Source organism: Sorex araneus, chromosome X, assembly GCF_027595985.1.
Source record: "Sorex araneus isolate mSorAra2 chromosome X, mSorAra2.pri, whole genome shotgun sequence".
NCBI classification, from domain to species: domain Eukaryota; kingdom Metazoa; phylum Chordata; class Mammalia; order Eulipotyphla; family Soricidae; genus Sorex; species Sorex araneus.
Genome location: NC_073313.1, coordinates 309,120,493 through 309,144,414, shown reverse-complemented (window position 1 = coordinate 309,144,414; position 23,922 = coordinate 309,120,493). Strand labels below are relative to the sequence as shown.

The following is a 23,922-nucleotide window of genomic DNA, read 5'->3' as shown; positions in this document are numbered from 1 at the left end:
TTATTCCATAGACCTTTATTAAAGGCTAAATCTAGACCCTTGATAAAGTTCTTCAAAAAACCAATAAAGAATTGAAATAAGACAAAATAAAGATAAAACAGGTACACAATTCTCAATTTCAGAATGCTTTCTTGCTAGGTCTGTGTAAAAACACAAAAAAGAAAGGGACCAACGAGGCTCTATCTCTCTCGCTGCCCGAGTTCGGTAGTCTCATGCCGCTTCCCCACCCCGGGGGAGGTTGATGGCGATGATGAGGCAGGCAAAGGAAGGAAGAAGGCCAAACTGGTTGCTCGATCAGTTTATTTCATTCTCTCTCTCTCTGCTTTTCTCCCGGTTCTCGATCTCTCTCTGGATCTTCCTCTATCCCCCTTCCTGTCCCGCTCACTCTCACTTCTTTCACCTTGTGTTCTGCTTATGTGAGTGCCACTGTGCTCTCTTCTGTCTGTCTCTCTGTGTCTGTCTCTCTGTGTCTATCTCTCTGTGTCTTGTGTCTTCTTCTTCTATCTCCTGTCTCTTCTAGCTTCATCTTCTGTCTCCTTCTTCCTTTGTCTCCCTTGTCTTCTTTCTCTCCCTGTCTCTTCTATCTCCCCTCAGTGCCCCACAGTCTTAGTTTATATAGCAAATTACATAGGGTGGTTTTCACAAAGGTGAGTTGAACATTAACAAATCAACAAAGAAAGGTAAAACCATTTCTTGAGGAGATTAACAAAATCTCATCTAAGGAGATCCGCTCAAGGGTGGGGGTCCAAACAAGGGTATGTCAGAGTGTGAGTTAATAATCTACTTAAATAGTTATAGTAAATCTACTTCTAATATTTCTAGCAATGCCATTCTGTATGAGCACAGTAAGAGATATAAAGTTTGGTTCTTCCTGAGGACATCTCACTATACATTCCAGACCACAGTCCTCAGGCCAGGTTAATCTTCCTAACCCCAGCAGGGTCCTAGTCTCGTCGTTACCTTTGGATCATGACAGCATTGTCCATGATCATGCCCTCAACTTATAGTTGAGTATTATGGCACTTTGGCCTGGACTATCTCGATGCCAGGGTAGCACATAACTCACCGCTTGCCCTGGATCTGTCCTGTCCCTCATCGGGATCCTGCTTTTGGGGTGCTAAAAACTGAGGGCAACTGAGTTAAGAAAGCAGATGCCCAGGAGTAAATATTATTGGAGTCAATCAACTCCCAAGTTACAAGAACAATATTGTCTTCCTGTGTCCATACAGACAGGACATTGCTTTAAGGTAAACTATGTTCCCTAAGGCAAGGCTAAAAGGACAAACCCCATGTTATCCTACAAGGTATTTGAGCAGAAGCTGATCTAACTAAAATTTTATTCCGTCCACAGATGATGCACATTACATTTTCTGGGGACTGGAGCAATAGCACAGCGGGTAGAGTGTTTGCCTTGCACTCGTCCAACACGGGTTCGATTCCTCCATCCCTCTCAGAGAGACCGGCAAGCTACCAAGAGTATTCTGCCCACACGTCAGAGCCTGGCAAGCTACCTGTGGCATATTCAATATGCCAAAAACAGTAACAACAAGTCTCACAATGTAGACGTTACTAGTGCCCGCTCAAGCAAATCGATGAACAATGGGATGGCAGTGCTACAGTGTTACATTTTCTGAAATAAACTTAGCCTGGGGATATGACTTAGTGTCAGAGTGAATAACTGTTGTCTTTAAAAATAGCAAAAAAATAGAAAAATAGCAAAGAGAAGAAAGCTCAAAACCAAGTACTGAAAGCCATTGTCTACTATTTGACTACTGACTAAGTGATGAAGAAAATATCATGAGCCATTGGCCACAGTCATGGATACAATAAAGCAACCCATTGTTCTTTTACTGTTGCTGTCATCTCAGAGAGAAACTCTTTGTTTTCTTATCAGACATTATAATATACACCTCAGTCACTTGTGATTTGGTGCTCATCATATTAAAGTTTATCTAATTTTCCTTGCACTTAGAATTCCAAGTTGATATTCTGCCTTCTATTTGGTTTTTATTGGGGGGGAAGGATTGCTTGGGGGAGCCATATCTGTTAGTGCTTAGGGCTTACTCCTGGTTCTGCACTCAAGGATCACCCCTGTCAGGGGAACAAATAGGATGTGGGGGATCAAATCTCATCTCGCCACGTGCAAGGCAAATGCCCTGCTCATGGTATTATTGCTCCAGCCCTCAATACTTCCTATTTATATGGAAAAGGATTAAAATTTATCAGACTCAGGACTGGAGCAATAGTAGAATGGGTAAGGTGTTTTTCTTGCACATGCTGACCTGTGTTCAGTCCTCAGCACCAGAGCTAGTAGTAATCCTTAGAGCACTGCCTGGTATGGCCCACAAAACAAAAACAACAGATTAACCAGGTTGACCTGGTCAATTATTCTACTACATGTACGAAGTTCATTGGATTAGAAATCAGAAAGACTGGTTTCAAATTTAATTTGAAGAAAAAATTAAGTTCAGGTTTTACAAACAAGAAAATGTGCTTGGGTCGATCACATTTAAGAAAATTGAACGTGTCCTTATAGAGAGAGGGCATTATTTCAATGATAAACACATCAGAAGTACTAGTAATATTTGGGGCTCTCTTTTTAAGAGGACAAACTCACATTATCTTTTTATTTTGTAAAGTTTTGGGTTACACCCAGGGGTGCTCAGGGCTTACTCCTATCTCTGTTCTCAGGGATCCATTCTGGTGAAACTCAGGGGATCATATGAGATGTCAGGAATCAAACTCAAAATAGCACAAAATTGTAAATGCTAAGAAAGAGTTAAAGGTCCTGGAAAACAACTTTCCTGCCTGGTGTTCTCCTTCATGCAGTGAACAAAGGTAGTGTGTAACGAACAGATTATCTTTCTGATACCAGCACATGGAAAAGAAAAAGTCACTGAAAACTTAGCTGACTTATAATGACATTCACAAAACAGTGTGTGTGAACATAATTGTATAACTAATACTAGATGCCTGAGATCTAGAACTCGAAAATGTAAAGATATGGAGGAAAACTATGTCGGGAAGTGATGCCTTAGCATCCTACTTACCTGCAGCAATATAGGAGCCTCCGCCAGCTTTGTAGAGAAAATGGCTGGCAAAAGGCGCGGCGCAAATGATGAAGAAGCTTGCAGTCAGCACGGCAACCACTCCCAGAAGCATGAAGGCTGCCCAAAAGCCTCTGTAGACTGTTGGAGTAAGGAAAGAAAAGAAAACAAAAGCCCATTTAGAGTATGAGCAGAGCATACCATCACACAGTTTTGAATTTTAGACATACCACAGTTGAGCTCAAAGCCTGAGTACAAATGGAGACCTGCCAAGCCATGAGATCCAGCTTGCACAAACGTGTGCTTCATTGGTGGCATGCACATGCCTAAACTCTGGGAAATTCTTTATTAGGACTGGATTTCCCACAATGTAAGTGGGGACTTCTAAAGGTTTAGAAAAAGTTTTCTTGACCCCATTGGGCCATGTTAGGTATTTTATAGCAAATGTATAAAAAGATGAAAGGTTATAAACGCTGCACCTGCCCTTCTACAATAAGGTTGGCACATAGAGATTCTTAGAAGTTGATAACAATCATCTACATCCCTTAACACCCACTCCCAAACACACTTCTATTTAGATTTTCACTCTTTGGAGGGGGGGGGAAGGTAATATTAAGATAATAAAATTCCAAATGCAGAAAAATAATTTGTGCAGATTAAGATTTAAAATTTGAAATAAGTTATATTTAAAGCATATATGATTTTTTATTAATATTAGTTCTTAAAAATATTAAAAATGAAAATTTATAGTAACCTTTAAGTGAAGGACCAGCAATACTGAATTAATGGATACTGTTGGTGATAAATGGATTGTGCACTGGGTGATATCAGTTAATCAAATAAAGATGAATTCTAATGATCATTTCTGAGCTGGATAATTACCAATCTATTAAATAAATTCATCCTTTCCTATAGGATAACATTGATTTGTCCTTTCTCCCTTGTTGCAGGGAGCTTAAATTTATTGGATTCAGTTTATAGCACCCATCACAGTGCTCCTGAGGCACTCCCATTCCTCTGTGTTCATCTTTAACTTCTCTGTGCTCTGCTTCCCTATCTGCTAATCACTTAGATCCCCAAATCATGCCCTGTGACTTTTAAAGTCAAATTTTTCAGAGATCTCTGGATTTTGTATTTGTAAGTTAAATATTGCTTTTCTCTTTCCCTTATGTCCTGCATAGTTTACATTATAGCAATATCCTTTTTGTATAGACACAGGAAGACAGTTAATGCTGTGCTTTTGTAACTTGGAGTGAATTGACTTCAAATAACATTTACTCCTGAGCATCTGTCATATTTATTCGACTTAGCCTCAGTTGCCCTTAATTCCTAGCATCCCAAAAGCAGGGTCCTGACAAAGTGAATGGATGGACCCAGGAAAAGCTGTAAGTTACCCTGGCTTCAAAATGGGACAGGCCAAGTGCCATAAAACTTACAAGTTAAGAGCACGGTCATGGACAAATTCTCTCATCATCCAAAAAGAAGTGACTAGGCAAAAACTAATCTGGCCTGAGGACTGTAGTCTGGGATCTATAGCAGCATGCTTAATATACTGTGTCCATATGAAATGACTAGGAAGATATTAAGAAGTAAACCTAAGATGACCATTTAAATGTATAAGACTAAGAAAAGGAAAAACACACCCTTGAGCAGATCTCCTAGCAGGAGGAGATCTTTGTCTTAGAAGAGCTTCCGGACAGAAAGGCTTTGCATTTGTTGATTGTGCTATCTCACCTAAGTGTAGTTGCTCCCCTCACCCTGGGAGACTGGGCATGGAGAGACTAGCGTGACGGACTAGCGTGGAGGACATGGGAATGAGGGGCAGTGTGAGACTGGAATGGGATGCTCAGTGAGATTTTGATAGGCACGCGGGGAGAATGGAATAAATGGCTGCACGGAAATTGGAATAAACAGCAACTGATCACCAACCAGCCTGGCAGCCCTGTTGCACCACCTGTTGGTGGCAGCTGCAGGCCAGGGTGGGGAAGCAGCTCATGGCCACCAAACGCACATGGCGAGAGAGAGAGCATGCTCATTATTGTTGAATACACAGTTTCCCAAAGGCTAAAACACTAAAATAATCTCCTCCTGAAGTAAATGAAGGAAAGTTCAGTGAAAGAAATTATTCAGGCTATAATTTTTAATAAAAATATGGAAACTTTGAAGAGATTTTTCTCAGCAAGTCTGCCTAAAAAAACAATATGTCAATCAACTAGAATCTTAAGTAAGGAACAAAGTATGGTAAAATGGAAATTTTAGGCCTTCTGCAGTTAAATGGGAAAGGAAGACTGGAGTTTTGGGCGAATGACTTAAATCTTGCAGAAAAGATTTAAGGGAAGATTTTTGCAGCACTTCCCACTGCTGTTCATGAGCTGTGCTTCCAGATTTGCCGTGATTGAAAGCATTCTTTAGTTGCAGTATAGTATGACTAACTCAGAGTATAGCAAGTCAGTGCAGTTTACATTCCAAATATTTGCTGTCCTTTCCTCCCCAGAATTTACTAGATATTGGCAAATCTCATATTTCACTCTGTTCAATCCTTTGGCTTCATTGCTTCACCCACTGCCGGTTCTGTGGGAAGAGCTCAGGGTATAAATATGTTTCAAAGGAGACATCTAGGGAATAAGGAGTTCACTCAAGTGCAACCCTGACCACAAATACAATTGGACAAATAGAGCAAAGAGCTCTCTGAGGACTCTGAACAGTAAATGAAGGCAAGCGAATAGAGCCGGAAATTCAAATCTTAAACAAAGGTCAACTTGGCTACAGATAACTTTTTATTTTGTTGTTTCTGTTGGTCTCCCTGGAATTGAGCTGAAGGCAAGCCAAATTGAAAATGTTGTGAATGGTACGAACAGAAATAAAGAAGAGAACTGTTAAACCATCAATCTGACAGAAAAGCAGAGGAATGGGTCCCTGTAAGTGATAATTTCCCATATTTATTTTCCTCTTGTATCCAACCATTGCCACCTGACGGCCATTTTAAGCATATATCTTGCACTGCTATCCCTGTGGAGACTTGGGTCTTTAAGATCCAAAAAAAACATACAATTGCTAGGAAAAAGTGTCAGAAAATGGGCTGTCCATTGTTTCAAGAACAAGAAAATTATTGTTAGATGTTTTCTCTTGTCAACATTCTTTGCAACTTTGTCTCTAGCCCCACCTCCCCCCACTCCAAAAAATACTGTAAGAAATCTCTGAGATTAGGAAAAGCTAAAACAAACTGACCTGAAGGTTGTGCTTAAAACTTAGAGCACATTTGGGCTGATAAGGACCCCATATCCCTAGCTAGACAGTACCAGCCAGGGGAGACTATGCAATAGAACCATTTCAGCCTCTCCTCTCTTTGGTCTTCATGACCGATCATACTAAACTACACAACCCCTGATGACATTTCTGTTATTTTCTGTACATGCATGTTCCTTGTATGTTCATTTGTGCATGCTTGCTGGTCTCTATCGAAATATGTATCAACTTCCTGGAAAACCACAAAATATGTATAAACTATTACATATCACTCTGCTGGGCATAAATCCAGATCCCCAAATCCCTCACTTAGAAGTTGTTCTCTAGCAGGTGCTGGCGGACATCCTTACCAGCTTAAGTTGTATCACCGCCAATAAAAAGCCCTCCATTCTATTCTGTTGTTCCTGTGTTTTGTCCTGCACAACACTCTTCCAATCTATTTCTGCACTGAAACAATTTCATGGAACAGGGAATGACAGTACAAGAAGCAAACCTCAGAAATAATCTTTCTAGCTAGAGAAACTAGGAAAGGGACCCTAAGGATCTTAGAACCTGGGGAAATCCCATTGATAATAGTTGGAGGAGAAAGTCTCTGTAGTGTCTACACTAATTTCTCGCTAAGTGAGTCATAGCATCCCCTAGAGGTGCTGGGATTATCTAGTGAGTTAGTCCAACCATCTGGTGCAATTTGAGGATGCTTTCTGCATTTTTTTCTTTAAAAGGCAGATTTCCAGGGAGGGCAAAGTGACTTTTTTTCTCTGAAAAGGACCAAAGAATTCAAGAACTTCTGGTCAACAGAGTAATTAGTCTACCCTAACCCCATCCAAGTTGCAAATGTACAAAAAATGCTCAGAGTAAGCAAAAGCTTTGATTATGAAACAACCAACTACCAAAGTCAAAAGAGGTGCATTCACCAGGAACAATTCATTCCACTTATGTTGGATAACACTGGACTGTCCTTACTCCCCCTGCAGGGAGCTTAGGTTTATAGAGTTGCTCCCACAACAGTGCCCCTGAGGCACACTCAATTCCATCAAGCAGTAATAATCCTATATTTATTTTCTCTTTCCTTTATGTCATTTGCATGGCTTATTTAGCAACATCCTTTTTGTATAGACACAGAAAGACAGTTGATGCTATTCTTTTGTAACACGAGAGTTAATTGAGTCCAAATAATATTTACTCCTGGGCAGTCATCATATTTACCTGCCTTAAGCCTCAGTTGCCTTTACTTTCTAACACCCCAAAAGGGGGGTCCTGATGAAGGGACTGGATGAACCCAGAGCAAGCTGTAAGCTACCCTGGCATTGAAATGGGACTTATGGCACTAAGCGCTAAGCGCCATAAGTATAATAAATTAAGAGCATGGTCATGGAACAAACTCTGTCATGACCCAAAAAGAAGTAACTGCTGGGATTAGGAAAGACTAACCTGGCCTGAGGACTGTAGTCTGGGATATATAGCAAAATGTACCTAAGAAGAGCTAACCTTTAAACTTAATATATCTCTTACTGTATTCATACAAAATGGCTAGAAATATTATAGTAAAATCACTATGATTGTTTAAATGGATTGTTCCTTAGCTGAGGAAAGAATCCCTTGGAATGGAATCCCTCCCTTGGGTGGATCTCCTAGTAATCTGGAGTGCTAAAGCCTCAGATGAGATTTTGTCCTTGAGTTAATCCCCTAGAACTTCCCCTGAAGGACTGCTGTTAGTTCTGTTTGTTGTTATGACAATGTTCAACCCCACCTATGTGTACCCCCACCCTTCATGATTTCTGTATAACTATACTGTAGGGGGAAAGAGAGGAGACATAACAAGGTAGAGGACTTGGAGGTCTATGAGGAGACTAGGATGATGGAACTATGATGACTGGTCTACGATCAAAACCACAACTACAGTTGTGCTGTAAGGGAAGAGATCAGACTACATTGGGGATCAGAGAGAAATAAATAAACTACCAACAAGCCTTGGGGCCCTGTGTCTCTGTTTCCCAGGTCCTTCATCAGTGCATCACCATGGGCCAAGAGGGGAACGGTTCTCGGCCACCGAAAGCTCAAGTTTCCTTTGAGAACTGACATTCAGGTTAGCAAAGACTTTGAAACTAAATTGACATTGAAACTACTATCACAAAAGGAAAGGAGAAATCATGCAGTTGTTCCAAAGCAAATCAATATTAAACAACACATAGTTTTACAACAGCCTATTTAAAATATCCAGGACCTTAAAACAGCTATTTTTGCAAATTAAGGTGAACACTTAAAATTAACAGGAAGGTCTAAATTCTCAGAAGAAAAATATAGTGTGTGAAAAAAATATATAGTGTCTACTAAATTTAAATTTTAAAACTAGAAAAATGTAATATCTGAACTGAAAGTTTAGATATTTTAAGGGCTCAATAGCTGAATGGTGACAAGAGAAATGAAGAGGTGAACATGAAGAAACCAACAGAATGTGTTCAATTTGGGGTTTTTTGTTTGTTTCTTTGGAGTTTTTTGTGGGGGAATCACACCCAGCGATGTACAGGGGTTACTCCTGGCTCATGCACTCAGGAATTACTCCTGGCGGTGCTCAGGGGACCATATGGGATCCTGGGAATCGAACCCGGGTTGGTCACATGCAGGGAAAACACCCTACTCGCTGTGCTATTGCTCCAACCCCGAATGTATTCAATTTGAATAACAGAAAGAAAATTATTGAAAGCAAAAACTATTAGAATCTCATGGACTTAAGGACAAAATCAAAAAGTATCTTATTTGTGTCACTGAAGTCCCTAAAACATATGCAAATGTATTGGTGCAGAAAGAATCATTACAGAAACTGTTTAAAAACTTCCCTAATTTAGTAAAACACATCTTGACTTATATAGGAAATTCAGAAAACTCCAACAAGAATAGGATCAAATCGGCACAAGTACAAAATAAGATTTCTGAAATTTCTAGAAAACAATCTTAAAAGAGAAAGTGGTAGATTTAACATAAGCAAACAAAATCTAATAAGTTTATTAACAGAAATGACTGAGATCAGAGGACAGTGAAATGAAGCCCCTGAAGTGTAAAATATGTCATCAATCTAAAATTCTGCCTCTAGTAAAAACATCTTTGAAGAATGAAGGTGAAAAATCCCAGTTTTCAAGGTGAAAAATAGAATTGGTCACATGTCTTCACAGAGAAGCTAATGGTAATTTTTTTTAGGTTGAAAAGCAATGATGCAGAGTTTAGGTGAGCCAGCAGGAATGAAGAAAAGCTGAAATGGTAAATAATTTTAAGACTATAATAAACCACTTTTTACCTTGATTTCTTAAAATGGCTTTTATCATTAATAGTAAAAATATGGTTTAAAATGTAATATGCATGTTAGAAAAAATATAGGCCTATAACAAATGTAACTAGATATTTACTACTTATTTATGTACTCTTTACCTGTTTTATAAACTTCCTGAGAAGTTCGCATTCACTTCAGCCCATTTAGAAAATAATAGATTATTACTATTATAATATGAGATATTATTAATCTCATATTCCAGAGGTCTAATGAACATGAGATATTATTACTATTATTTTCTAATAGGCTAAAGTTAATGCAAATTTCTCAGGAAGTTCATAAACCCCTGGAACCCAGCCACAGCCATGCTCAAGGCCTCTCTCCACACGTTTGGACGAGCCTCACACATGAAGGAACCAGCAGAGGAAACCAGGAGTGCGGGACCCGGGGCTGAGATCTCCAAGCCTGCTCGGATGAGGACTGGGCCTCTTCCGCCCAGATCGCCCATTTTCCAGTAGATAGGCAGTCATACTCACAAACTGTCCCCGGCACTGTGTAATCCCATCAATGATCAACATCCAGAGACTATATAAAACCAGGAGGCCTAGGAACATCTTATAGCCTAGTTCTCCCTCTTGGAGAAGCTGGCAAGCTACCGAGACTTTCCTGCTCAGAAAAGAGAGCCTGGCAAGCTCCCTGTGATATATTCATATGCCAAATACAGTAACAATGATGGGTCTCACCCTCCTAACCCTGAAAGAGCCTGCTCAGAAGAGAGAGCCTGGCAAGCTCCCTGTGATGTATTCATATGCCAAATACAGTAACAATGATGGGTCTCACCCTCCTAACCCTGAAAGAGCCTCTAATGCATCACTGTTGGGAAGGACGAGTAAAGAGAGTCTGCTAAAATCTCAGGGCTAGGACGAATGGAAACATTACTGGGCCTGCTCGAGCAAATCGACGATCAATGGCATGACAGTGACAGTGAATATCTCATATTGTTTTCATTGTGGAGTTTCCCTATACACTACTCTCCATGCAAGGACTGTTTACACCTCCTCCTACTACTTGATAACCTGAGTTTATCAAGTAATCAAAGACAGGGATAGCCATCACTTAATACTATTGATTCACTAGTTTTGCCTCTTGTATATCACAAATGAGTGAAAGCATCTGTTATTTTCCTTCTTCTTTGGACTTATTTCACTTAACATGATGCCCTCCAGTTCCACTCAAGATGTAACAAAGATTTTATATCTATAGACCTATTGCTGAGACTATTCCATTGTATATTTTATCCATTCCTCTGCCATTGGATATTTGCGTTGTTTTGCACTATATATCTTAACATTATTTTTTTATATTTGGGGGTAGATTCCAGAAAGTGAAATAGCTGGGTAATATTCTTAGTTGTTGGTTTTTGAGAATTATTTATGCTGTTTTCCATAGAAACTGAACTACACAACATCCCCAGTAGTGAACAGAATTTCTTTTATACTACCTCCCTGTCAACACTGGTTGTTAAAGTCATTTTGATATATACCATTCCCACCAATTGAGATAATAGATTCATTTTGTATATATGTATGTATGCATATAAAATTTCAACAGGAAGATATTTTCATTTGAGTAACGGTTTATATATATACATATATGCATATGTACATATATATTTTATATATATATAAATTGCTTTGATTTTTGGGTCATCCCTGGTGATGCTCAAGGGTTACTCCTGGCTCTGCACTCAAAAATAACTCCTGGCAGTGCTTAGGGAACCATATGGGATGCTGGGAATCGAACCTGGTTTGGCCGGGTGCAAGGCAAATGCCCTACCCACTGTGCTATCGCTCCAGCCCTGCTTTATATTTTTTAAGATCCCTAACTCTTGAATGTAGAGAATACTTTGTTTCTTTCTTCTTTATAAGAGTTCATAAAAACTAAAATGCATTGTCTTTGAAAGACTCAGATGGTGCAAAGGAAAAAAAACCCTTAAATTTATATTTCACATTAAATGCAATCAATGATTAATTTAGCAATACTGAATTTTATCATTTTTATTTGACAACAAATCAAGAATTTACCATGTAAATAAAATTGTGTGTAAACTATATAATCACAACTAAATTAATGGATTGATTAATTAAAGAAAACCTGCTCCTGAGTGTGTAAAGGCAGGAATTAATGATTGTGAGTTCACAAATCATATGGGGCTCTGTCTCCAAGGGATATCTACATTGCTTTTCTTTTTCCCTCTAGCACATGTATCAAACAATTAAGTCAAACAATTAGTCAACCAATTAATACTACTTCTTGCCAATACTTGCAGTGGTTTGGATAAACACATTAAGAGATAAAGATCCAAAAACTTAGTTCTCTGGGCTCAGAGAGCAAGCAAGGCTTTTACCATAAATTCCAGACTAAGTCTTCAGACCAGTACAGCTGGTCCTTCCCCATGGGCGTCCTGTCTCTTAAGTCATAACAACTTGCATGAAGATCATGCATTTTAGGCTTTCTATACTGTCCCATTCCTATGTTGGGGTAGCTTTGCCACTTGCACTGGATCCATTCCAGTCCCACAGTGGGACCCCTCTTTTGGGATGTTAGAAACTACAGCAACCAAAGCCTGAGTTAAGTACTTATGACCAATGCACAGAAGTAGATATATTTCAGAGTCAATCAACTCCCAAATATTAGAAGCATAGCACTAATAACCTTTCTGTGTTTATGCAAATAACATTGCTCTATAGTAAAATATGAAAAGGCTAAAGGGGAAATAGAAAAGCAAGTGATTCACTACAAATACAAAATCCAGAATTACCAGAAAGTTTTGGTTGTAAGTAATCAAGGTTTACTTGGGAAACTGTGACAATGAGATGTAAAACACAAAGGAAAGGTAATATAAAAAATAATCAGGGAATTAGGGATGCTTGTAAGAGCACTGTGAGCTTCTCTGGGGGTGGCAGGGGAGAGAAAATGGGAAATTCACTGATGAAACCTGAAACACTTAGGGTTAGTATCCTACAGTGATGTTTTCAAGGAAATGAGGTTTCATAGATACAGTGTTAAACTGATCTGACAGTGTTTTCTTTGTACAGGTATTGTAATGGGAAAGATGGTTAAAAATTAATCTAGTCTAACAACAGATATTTATTATACAAATGTTTCTTCTAGGGGCACTCAGTTCACTTTTCTAAAGACATTAAAGTTCAACCTTTGTATTATTATTCTCACTATCAATTTACTCAGTAATTTCATGCAAGTAGATTTGATTGAAAACAATCCGCTCAGAGTATACTAAATATCATATCAGTACAACTCATGTAGATATGTTACCTTAAACCTTTTAGAACGTTTTCATTTAAATGCAGTGCTTTCTGTTTCTATTGAAGAACTATCCTGTTACTGTTTTTAGTAAAGAAAATATATTTTTATATATATTTTTTGCTTTTTGGTTCATACCCAGTCATGCTCAGGGGTTACTCCTGGCTCATGCACTCAGGAATTTCTCCTGGCGGTGCTTGGGTGACCATATGGGATGCTGGGAATCGAACCCTGGTCGGTCGCGTGCAAGGCAAATGCCCTACCTGCTGCACTATCACTCCAGTCCCCAAGAAAATATAAAGTAATTATAAATGATCTAGTTTTTCAAATAAAAGTGTATATGGAGGGACAGGATGACAATATAGCCAATTAGGTACTTGTCTTGCATGCGGCAACCGAAGTTCCGTCTCTGGCACCACATATGGTCTCCCAAGCCCTTTGAGGAGTGATTCCTGGGCAAAAAGCTATTTAAACCCTAAGTGCCATTGAGCACATCCCCCAAAAAGCAAAATATCATAGTATATATATGAATGCAAACTTTCAAGTTTCACTACTTCAGGTATAAATACATCTACTTTGCTCAAAAAATGCACATAAAGAGGAGCAGAACTGATAACACAGTGGATAGGACTCTTTCCTTGCACTCAACAGACTCAGGTTTGATCCTTAGCACCTCATTCGGTCCCTGAACCTCACTACTAGGTATAATTCCTGAGCACAAAGTCAGGAGTAATCCCTGAGCTGGGCATGGCCCAGAAACTAAAAAGTAAAAAAAATATTTAATGTGCATTTAAAAAAGTTCCTAGGGGACCAGAGCAATAGTACAGCAGGTAAGGCATTTGCCTTGCATATGGCTGACCTGGGTTCAATCCCCGGGTATCCCATATGGTCCCCCAAGTAGTGCCAGGAGTAATTCCTAAGGCAGAGCCAAGAGTAACCCCTGAGCATGACTGGGTATGACCCAAAAATCAAAAAATAAATTAATTAATTTAATTAAATTCCTAAATGACACACAACGAGAGCACAAGTTATCTATAAAAAATCTTTTTCTCAGAGGAAACATAAAAAAACTCATCCAAAATTATAGGACACGAGGGCTAAAGAGGTAGTACAATAGATGGGGCACTTGCCTTGCATGTTGCCAACCCCAGCTTGAATCCCTAGCATGACATATGATTTCCTGACAACAACCAGAGTTCACTTCTGAGCACAAACCCAGGAATATCTCCTGAGCACCACCAAGTATAGCCCAAGACCCCCCCCAAAAAAAATAATTACAGCATAGTGAAGGCCATGAAATGAATTAAAGAGGACTTTTAATTAAGTGCATTCATTTATGTGGCTGTGTATGTGTTTGTTAGTGTGCATACTGCCAAGATCACAGATAATGGCAGAATTAGTGTCTAATCTGAATTTCATGTACAGGGTTAGAAAAATACAGTTTTACATTTTCTAGTAAAAATTGAATAAATATGCACTAAAACCTCATTAATTTTTAATTAATTTAAGCCATGGGAAAAAGCATCCTAATGTTTTAACCATCAATTACTTTTATCAAAGTTCCATTCCAAGTCATTCACTTCTATCCAATAACTCATGCCAGTGCCTCACAAGTGACCTTTAAGAGAGACCCCCTTCAGGTTTGGTCAGTGGGCTCAATGTTGACAAGTAGAAGCCTTAGCAAATTCATTCAATGATTCTCCAGAGAATGAGACACCAGAACCTTCTGAAGCAGACATAACCTATGCTCTCACAAAGTATGCTTTTACAGTATGGTGAAGAAAAGCAAATAAATCTAGCGTTATGTGATAAGTGCCCCAACAAAGCTAGACACAGAATATCGTGGAGCCTAAATGGACTATTTTTTTTTTAATTTTTTATTAGTGAATCACCGTGGGTACAGTTACAGACTTACAAACTTTCATGCTTGCGTTTCAGTCATACAATGATCGAGTCCCCATCCCTCTACCAGTGCCCATTCGCCACCCCACCACCAATGATCCCAGTAGCCCTCCCAACACCCCCTCCACCCCCATCCCGCCTCTGTGGCAGGGCATTCCCTTTTGTTCTCTCTTTCTTTATGGATGTTGTAGTTCACTCTAGAGGCACTGAGTGGTCATTGTGTTCAATCTATAGTCTACGTTTGGTTCGCATCTCTGAACCCAAGTTGGTCCTCCAAATACCCTTTACTTGGTGTTTCCTTCTCTATCTAAGCTGCCTTTTACCCCAGCATTTGAGGCCGGCTTCCAAGCCATGGAGTAGACCTCCTGGTCCTTATCTCTACTATTCTTGGGTGTTAGTCCCCCATTCTGTTCTTTTATATTTCACGGATAAGTGCAATCTTTCTATGTCTCTCCCTCTCTTTCTGACTCATTTCACTCAACATGATATTTTTCATGTTGATCCACTTATATGCAAATTTCATGACTTCATCTTTTTGTTTTGTTTTTGTTTTTGTTTTTTGGATCACACCCAGCAATGCACAGGGTCACTCCTGGCTCTGCACTCATGAATTACCTCTGGTGGTGCTCAGGGGACCATGTGGGATGCTGGGAATCGAACACAGGTTGGCCGCGTGCAAGACAAACACCCTACCCGTTGTGCTATCACTCCAGCCCCTCATGACTTCATCTTTTCTTTTCTTTTCTTTTTGCTTTTTTTTTTCTTTTTGGGTCACACCGGCGATGCTCAGGGGTTGCTCCTGGCCCTGCACTCAAGAATTACTCCTGGTGGTGCTCAGGGGACCATATGGGATGCTGGGTCAGCTACGTGCAAGGCAAATGCCCTACCTGCTGTACTGTCGCTCCAGCCCCAAATGACTTCATCTTTTCTAACAGCTGCATAGTATTCCATTGTGTAGATATACCAAAGTTCACTAAATGAACTATTGAACAGAGGTTACTTCTCAGAGCTGAATTCAGTAAAAAACAATCATAAAACAAGGCACATTACAGTAGCAATAGATGATTTGAGTCCTCATGCTTGCCTAGCAGTTCCAGAGGCACAACATAGTATTGGGAATATTCAAATCTAGTAAAAAAGAGCATCATACATGGGGGGATAAAAAGCAGCTCCCAGGAGCTACAGCTTAATGGGAAGTGGGACAAGAAATAAGTAATTAGAAATCAGTCAAGTTGTGTCATTAAAAATGAGCTGGCCCTTTTCTATACAGATGCTAGAAAACCCTGAAGGTAAGTGATCAGAAATTATAGTCACATTTGTATCATAATATTGCGACTCCAAAGACAACTACAGAAAATGGCCTACCAGGAAAATCTATAGGAAAAGGGAAAAAAAAGGAAAATCTGCTAGGTAGTTCTCACAGCAACCCCGATGGGGACTACACCATGTTGTCTGGGATATAGTCGAAATAAGCTTTGGAAATACTTAATGTGAGCAATGTGAGAAATAATATAGGTTGTGCATGGGTAATGTCAAACCAAAACAGTTTGTTCTGTTAAGATATTAACACATTTCCTCTTTTTTGTAATATTTCAATTTATACTACAAAACCTCTTTCATCTAAGGCACAGAGGAAAAAAAAAGTCAACCCAAATGATCACAGTTACAAACTCCTAGTGTTTTTATGAAGTATCTTGTTGTGCATGGTAAAATGTAAATATTGTATTTGCAGTTTAAAGATAAACTTGAGTGTTATTCATTTTCAAAAGTTGCTATCTTTCCTCAGACACCTCACAAAGCTAGTTCATAAAGCTAATCCTATGTTTCCACACATCCCCAAGCACACACAGTGAAAAGTGCTATAAAATATTCTAAATGAAGCCAAAACAAAGCATACACCAGCCCCCACCACCGGCCCCAGCAGCAAATGAAATCCTCCAACATATGTTGCCATAGCTTTAGGCAAGACACTTCTGTTTCACAGGCCAGCGCGCCTGTCCTGCATCTCCATGTCCCACTTGCCTTGGCAGTGTTGGGAAGGTCTAAAAATACAGTAATGCCTACACCAAAACAGAAGGGCAGGCGGTACAGTATGTCCACTTCTCAGCTCAGCGACTGTGGCTGTGCCAAGCCACGTCGTGCATTCTGCGTGGTCCTTTGAATCTGGGGGGCATGAAAAGAACATTGAGAGACCCTGTGAAGCTTGTTCCCTCTCCCAAGTGTAAACACTGGCAGTGAATGAATAGTTAAGACAGAAAGTGCCCTGGACAGAGAGGCAGGTCCCTCATCTCCCAGACAGACTGAGACCTTGGCAAAGCCCCTTGAGCAGATAGTTGATGGCATGATGGCTGTATTTCTTCCACTGTGAACAGAGTTTCCAAGATAGAGCACAGGCACGGTCATTTTCCCATCTGGACTGTCTTTTTAGTGCTCTTGAGGGCATAAAAGCAGGCAGGTGGTTGAGGGTAGGTGGGAGGGGAAGGGTGTTGGCAATGAGTTTTTGGGAAGTAACAAAGCCAAGATGACATGGAAAGGAGTCACTGTGTCACCAGCCCTAAAGTAGCCAAAACTGATTATGTCTGGAGCCACTCTGTGAACATAGGAACTGAAGCACAATAAGAATAACTCCACCAGCAACTCCGCAGAGTCAACAGACTCCTCTCTGAGAGGAGCAACTCCACCAGGAGCAATGGGTTGGGATAAGGACATGAAAGCAGACACCAAAAGTTCCAAGCTCTTCTCCTAGCAACAGACTCTTAGCTCCATTGAAAGTCGTGTGTGGGGCCGTTTGGGAGAAGATCTGTAAAACCAACTCTGCAAAAGCAAGCAGGTTGCTAGCCCTTCTGGGTTGGGGTGGAGGTGATGGCTTGCATCTCCACCTGAGAGGTGTATTTTCAGTTCTCTCCCCTCTGGAGAAGCCTGTGTTCGATTTTGAAAGTGTTTCTCTTTATTTTCTCTCCTCATACTCTCTAAATAAAACTATTTCACTGCACTGCTTGTCTCTTCGTGAAATTCATTTCTGTGATGGAAGAAGATTCAGAACTGACTTTCCTTTCCTGCAGAGAACAGTTCCTCACAGCAGCTGTTTGCACGGATCCATGAGAAATCATTTCCCACGCCAGGCAGAGCAAGTGGGGTCAAGGTGCGACTTGATGGTGGCCTCATGGGGCTGGTGAGGCATGAGGGCTATGCCATGTAGCTACTCTTTACAAACTGTCAGCAGTCCTAGATTTTCCAGCCATGTCCCCCGTGCCTGAGATGGGAAGAGAAGGAATATTCTCTCTATAGCCTCAAGAAGCAGTAGATTTGCTTCTTGAAGTTGCCACCTCTTTATTCCCAGCTCTATATAAGTCACCTGCAGCAGTATGAAGAGAAGCTTGTGGGTGCAGGACAGGGTAACCATTGCATTTTTAAAAGTGTCACTGTCAGGGTCACTGTCAGCCCATTGCTTGATTCATCCCTGTCGAGGTTCAGGGTCAGGGGAATGAGGCCCATTATTGTTACTTTTTTTGGCATATCGAATACGCCATGGGTAGCTTGCCAGGCTCTGCCCGTGCAAGATTCTACATCACTCTCTTCCAGGAACTTTGTTTTATAGACTCTGAATCTTGGCCATTAATGAGATTACATGATGGGGGCGGGGGGGCAGTGTGTGGATGTGGCTGCCAAGCTACTGGAAAACTGGGGATCCGGGTGGAGAAGGCCCAGTCCCAATTAAAGCAGGCTTGGAGATCTCAGCCACGGGTGCTGCACACCTGGGTTCCTCTGACGGTTTCTTCATGGGTGAAGCTCATCCGAGTGTTGTGAAGAGTGGCCTTGGGCATGGCTGTGGCTGGGTTCTGGAGGTTTTCAGCTGCTGGGGCTCTGCTTGGGGCGGGGAGGGAGACTCAACCACCCTTCCTCCGAAGGGCCCCAATGAAGACAGCCTGGTTCAGGGGCAGGAGATTTAAAAATGATAGTGGTGAATCTTAAGGATGAACCTTTGGAAGGGATGGCTCTTGATGAGAGATATGTGTTGAAAGTGGGTAAAAGACAAAACATGATGGCCTCTCAGTATCTGTATTGCAAATCATAATGCCCAAAGGGAGAGGGAGAGAGAGAGAGAGAGAGAGAGGCAGGCTGGAGGGGAGGCAGGAGGGATATGGGGGATATTGGTGGGGGAAAATATACACTGGTGTAGGAATGGGTGTTGGAACGTTATATGACTGAAACCTGATCGTGAACACTTTGTAACTGTATCTCAGGGCGATTCAATAAAAATAAATAAATTTAGAAATAAAAATAGAAAAAAAGTGATAGTGGTGAACAATGGGGTTACTGCATACCCAGCTCTGTGGGTATGGTAACCAAGAAACTGAGGCTTTTAGTTAGAAAATAAAAGAGATACAAATAGGATAAGGATTATTTTCACTTCTTCCCTTTGTTTTGCTTTGGTTTTAGAATTTTGAAGACATACTTAATGATACTCAGGGCTTCTCCCAGTTCTGTGCTCATGGTACTGGTTGAAGGCATCCTATTTTCTCCTTCCTTCCTTCCTTCCTTCCTTCCTTCCTTCCTTCCTTCCTTCCTTCCTTCCTTCCTTCCTTCCTTCCTTCTTTCCTTCCTTCCTCCCTTCCTTCCTCCCTCCTTTCCTTCCTTCCTTCCTTCCTTCCTTCCTTCCTTCCTTCCTTCCTCCCTTCCTCCCTTTCTTTCCTTCCTTCCTCCCTTTCTTTGCAATATTTATTTGTAATATACAGGTCTCAGATGTATAGCACTATAAATTGATTAGCAGTATATACAACAAAATTTTCACCACCAAATAAGGATTATTTACATCTGAAAGTAAAATGAGAATTAATTTATACAGGAAGAACTCTTCTAACAATTCACCAGTGAAGCACCCAGATTGATGCCCAATTCCAAGCCAACCCACTGCTATCTTAGAGATTAATGACTGCCACCCCTGTCCAAGCATCAGAGCCACCTGGAGGGTCTTAATTCCATCTCCAAGTCAGTAGTCAATATTCTAAACCCAGTTAAATAAAAATCTGTAAGCTTAAAGTGTGGATACAAACAATACCTATGCTTAAATCGCATAATGTATAGCTATATCAAGACCCACTGGAGTCTTAGTTTTAGGGGCTATTACTTTATTGAGCAAATGCACTAACTTTGTCTTTATAAGAATTCTGTCCAATGTCATTACAGTAATTCTTGGTTTTGTATCTAACAGATGGGTCTCAGAGTGATGTTTCAAAATGTGAATAAGCAATAAATGAAGAGACCAAGATTTGAACTCAGGGGTGTATAATCTCATTATCAGAAACCACTAGTACCAATGTTTGTTATGTTTTGCTTTTATTTTCGTAGGGGAGTTGAGTGTTGAGTCACACGCACTGGTGCCTTCAAGTCATGCCTGGCAGTGTTCAGGGCATCATACAATGCTGGGGACCTAGGCTGAGCATCCCAGAAGCAGAGAGTACACTCAGCCCATTTAGCTATCTGTCTGGTCCTTGTGTCTTTCCTTTTTATAAAAAAGGATCAATTTTCATTGCCCTTTCTAGGCCTTTCAGGCTTGCAGCCTCCTACCCCATTCTCCAGAAGTATTTAACTTAAACTGAAGTCTTCTGGGTCGGGAATGGAGGATAGGATGCACTTACCATGTCTCCAGCCTTCTGAAATAATTTCCTCTACTTAAAAGTGGTTACATAAAATTTAGAGGTCTGATAAAGAATACCTTATTCGTTGAAAACACACAGTGGTGTTAATCCCCTGTGTTCACTAAAAGGTAGAAGGTAGAATGATTGGGTGTACATATAGACTTGAGAGTTGGAATATCCCTTCCAGCTGTGAGATCTTGGGTAAGTAACTTAGCTTCTGAATGTCTTATCTTTCTTCCTTTAAGTGTGATAATGAGAACTGTCTGGTCACTCTGGTTAGAGAACTGAAAGTGTTAACATATGAACACAGAACAGACTGCCTTGTCCCCACCCCATTTCAAGGCAACTACTTGACACCTGTTGGACATCAGATTTAACACTCTGTTATCTTCTTTCTTTTTCATATTCAACCACATCTCTTTCCTTTAGGTCAAAACTTTAGTCTTGTATATCAATCTAACTGTAGGGGAAGCTTTATGGCTAGCATGAGATAATTTTTTTGTGTGTCACATCCGGCGATGCACAGGGGTTACTGCTAGCTTTGCACTCAGGAATTACTCCTGGCGGTGCTCAGGGGACCATATGGGATGCTGGGAATCGAACCCCGGTCCGCCGCATGCAAGGCAAATGCCCTATCCGCTGTGCTATTTCTCCAGCCCCAGCATGAGATAATTGATACGATTGATCATTCAGTCCCTGCTGAAAGATCAAGGTATGCAGTTAAGGTTAGAGCATACTCAATGGTTATGGGACAGAATTAAGCTAACAGAAAGGGTTCAATGTGTTTGACGTGATCACCACAGTGGTCCAAGGATAATAATCACTTAAATTTGTAATAGGAAGTACCAGAGCATGTAGAGAAGACTTGCTTAGGAGTCAAATAATTAGTTCTAGTAACTGGGTACGGACTAAAGGGATCAAGAAATATGTAATCAGTTTTTTCAAAGTTGTGAATACCCAGGTCAGAGAAATCAATCAAGAACATCGGGGATTTCTATAAGTATTCAATCTCAAATCTGAAAACATAGAAAGAAATACAAATATATTCATTCATGGAGCTCTTTTTTTCTTTGTATTTTTGATTTTGTTTCTAATTTATTACAGTTAAGATTATTACAATAGAGCTAGTACTTTTTCTTTAAACCTGGTCCTTTATACTAGGACATAAAAAAGAATACATAAAAAAGAATTCTAGATATACTTGATTTGTACACTTTTGAAACTAAAGCTTTTGAATGTAAAATATACAAAGCTTTTGTATATAAAATAAGTATGGCAAAGTCTTGCTTACTTAATTTTTAGTGTTCTAAGAATTTTAAGGAGACTTTGGAGTGGAGCCTTCATTGTTTTTTCAGATGCTTTGTCTTTACGAATTTGTAACATGAAAAAGCACCTTTCTCAGCACACATGTGCTGCCCAAGCCCATGTGCTGCTTGATGCCCATGTGGCCAAGCACATACAGTGCCCAAATACATGTGGTACATGCCTGCATCTCCCTTTTGAGATGTGTACTGCTCTCTCTGCCTTTGAAGAAGCCTACATTCTCACATTTAAAAATTTCTATTATTTTTATTGAATCATTGTGAGATAGTTACAAAGATTTCATGTTTGAGTTTCAGTCATACAATGATCAAACACCCATCCCTCCACCAGTGCGAATTTTCCACCACCAATGTCCCCTGTATCCCTCCCGCCACCCACCCCCATTCCATTCCTCCCTCTGCCTCTGTGGCGGACAATTTTCTTCTTATTCTCCTCTACTTTGGGGCATTATGTTTGCAATACAGATACGGAGTGGCCATTATGTTTGGTCCTTTATCTACTTCCAGCACACATCTGCCGTCCAGAGCGATCCCTCTGACCATCATTGACTTAGTGATCCCTTCTCTATCCCAGCCCACATTACTCTTGAGCCCATTACTCTCCTCTCTCCCTTTGCTCTCCCTTCTCTCCTTCCTAAAATCCTTCAAATGAAAATTGTTTTTACTTCAAAGGAGCATATTTCTCTAAAAAAATTATAGCTTTATCTTATGTTGACTGTGGATCTAGGAATCTATGATTTAGGGATGTGATTCAAAGGTAATTTCACTTCTGCATCAAAATGTTAATTTAGGAATACAATAGGACTAAAATAAATTTTCTGGTTTTTTTTTACTTTACCATAAAACACCAAACAAAAGAAGCAATTTTAAACTAAATTTAATTAAACTCTTCAACTGATATGTGTTAAATACTGGTTGAAAAATCTACCCTGTTTCAGTCACTATGCATTACTTACTTGCAACACAGAAAAAACAGATAATCGGTAATATTAATCAGTCTAACAAAGCAGGTATACATAATCAGATGACTATCAAGCATGCCACTCGGAAGAAGAGAATAAAGAGAGAAATGTGTGGATATTATGTAAAACTCAAGGGAACTTAACCAGAGCTTAACATGCTATAGAAAGCTTCTCTGTGGAGGTTATACTTAAAGGAAAGAAGGAATCCAGAACCTGGAGACAGAGAACGAAGGTGTATTCAAAGGAAACCAGAAAGGAGAAGGTCAGGAATTTAGGGTGAAGTAACAACACAGAGTGAACAAATTTAGAATGAAGGAGAATGGCTCTAATGAGAAAGCATGGGCGAGGTCATGTTGGTCCATAGAGGATATTATCATTACCCAGTGCAATGTCTTGGTGCATGTTATGTGAAAAAATCCTTATAAATGATACACACACACACACAAAATCACTGATAATTTTTTTAAAAAATTATCCAAGGTGAAGCTCAAGCTTCTACTTATAAGAAAACCACTGGCAAAAGATTTAACTTCCTTGAGGTTAACATTATATCTACATAATTGTCTCCTTTTTCTCTCCTTACATGTGGCATGCCTGGTAGTCAACTGATTATGTACTCCTGTTTTTTGAGACTGCTTAATTTTACAGATTATCTTATTTTTTTCCATGCCGCCAGTAAGTAATGCATACTTCGAGGCACAGGGTAGATTTTTCAATCAATATTTAACACATATCAGTTGAAGAGTTTAATTAAAGTTAGTTGCAAATTGCAACCTGCCTCTGACTTATTTTATTTCACATGACTCTAATGAGAACAACCCTTTCGACTTTGAATACAGAATTGAGGTTAGGAAGTGGGAGCAGAGAGGAGATGTTGGGTAGAAAGAGTCAACTAGAAGTCCAGAACTTCACACCGGGACAGTGATAGGTCTTGCTAGCAAAGGAATGATTGTTATATAATCTATGAGTACTATTATAACTACACTACAACAATAACAATGAAAGATGTGCAGCCTGTTTTATGGGCAGGAGAATGCTAAATAAAACAAACCAAAATATCAGGAGAAAAAAACATATATCCCCTTCTTCCTTATGCAAATTTCTATGTTTTTAATTTTTCCTCCCTTAAGCAGTAAAAACCATGAGAAAAGACAGCAAAAATTTTCAGAAAACATCGTAGTCACTAACCTGCTTTGTGAGAGAAATGCAGTGGGC

At 40.0% G+C, this 23,922-nt stretch overlaps 1 protein-coding gene across 1 annotated transcript in view; it reads right to left on the bottom strand.

Moving 5' to 3' along the window:
- TMEM182 (transmembrane protein 182) overlaps positions 1-23,922 on the bottom strand; it is a 66,576-nt gene that overhangs the window by 23,815 nt on the left and 18,839 nt on the right. The window contains exon 4 of the mRNA XM_004617921.2: positions 3,051-3,188. Within this exon, the coding sequence (XP_004617978.1) occupies positions 3,051-3,188 (138 nt within the window). The remainder of the gene's footprint in view (positions 1-3,050; positions 3,189-23,922) is intronic.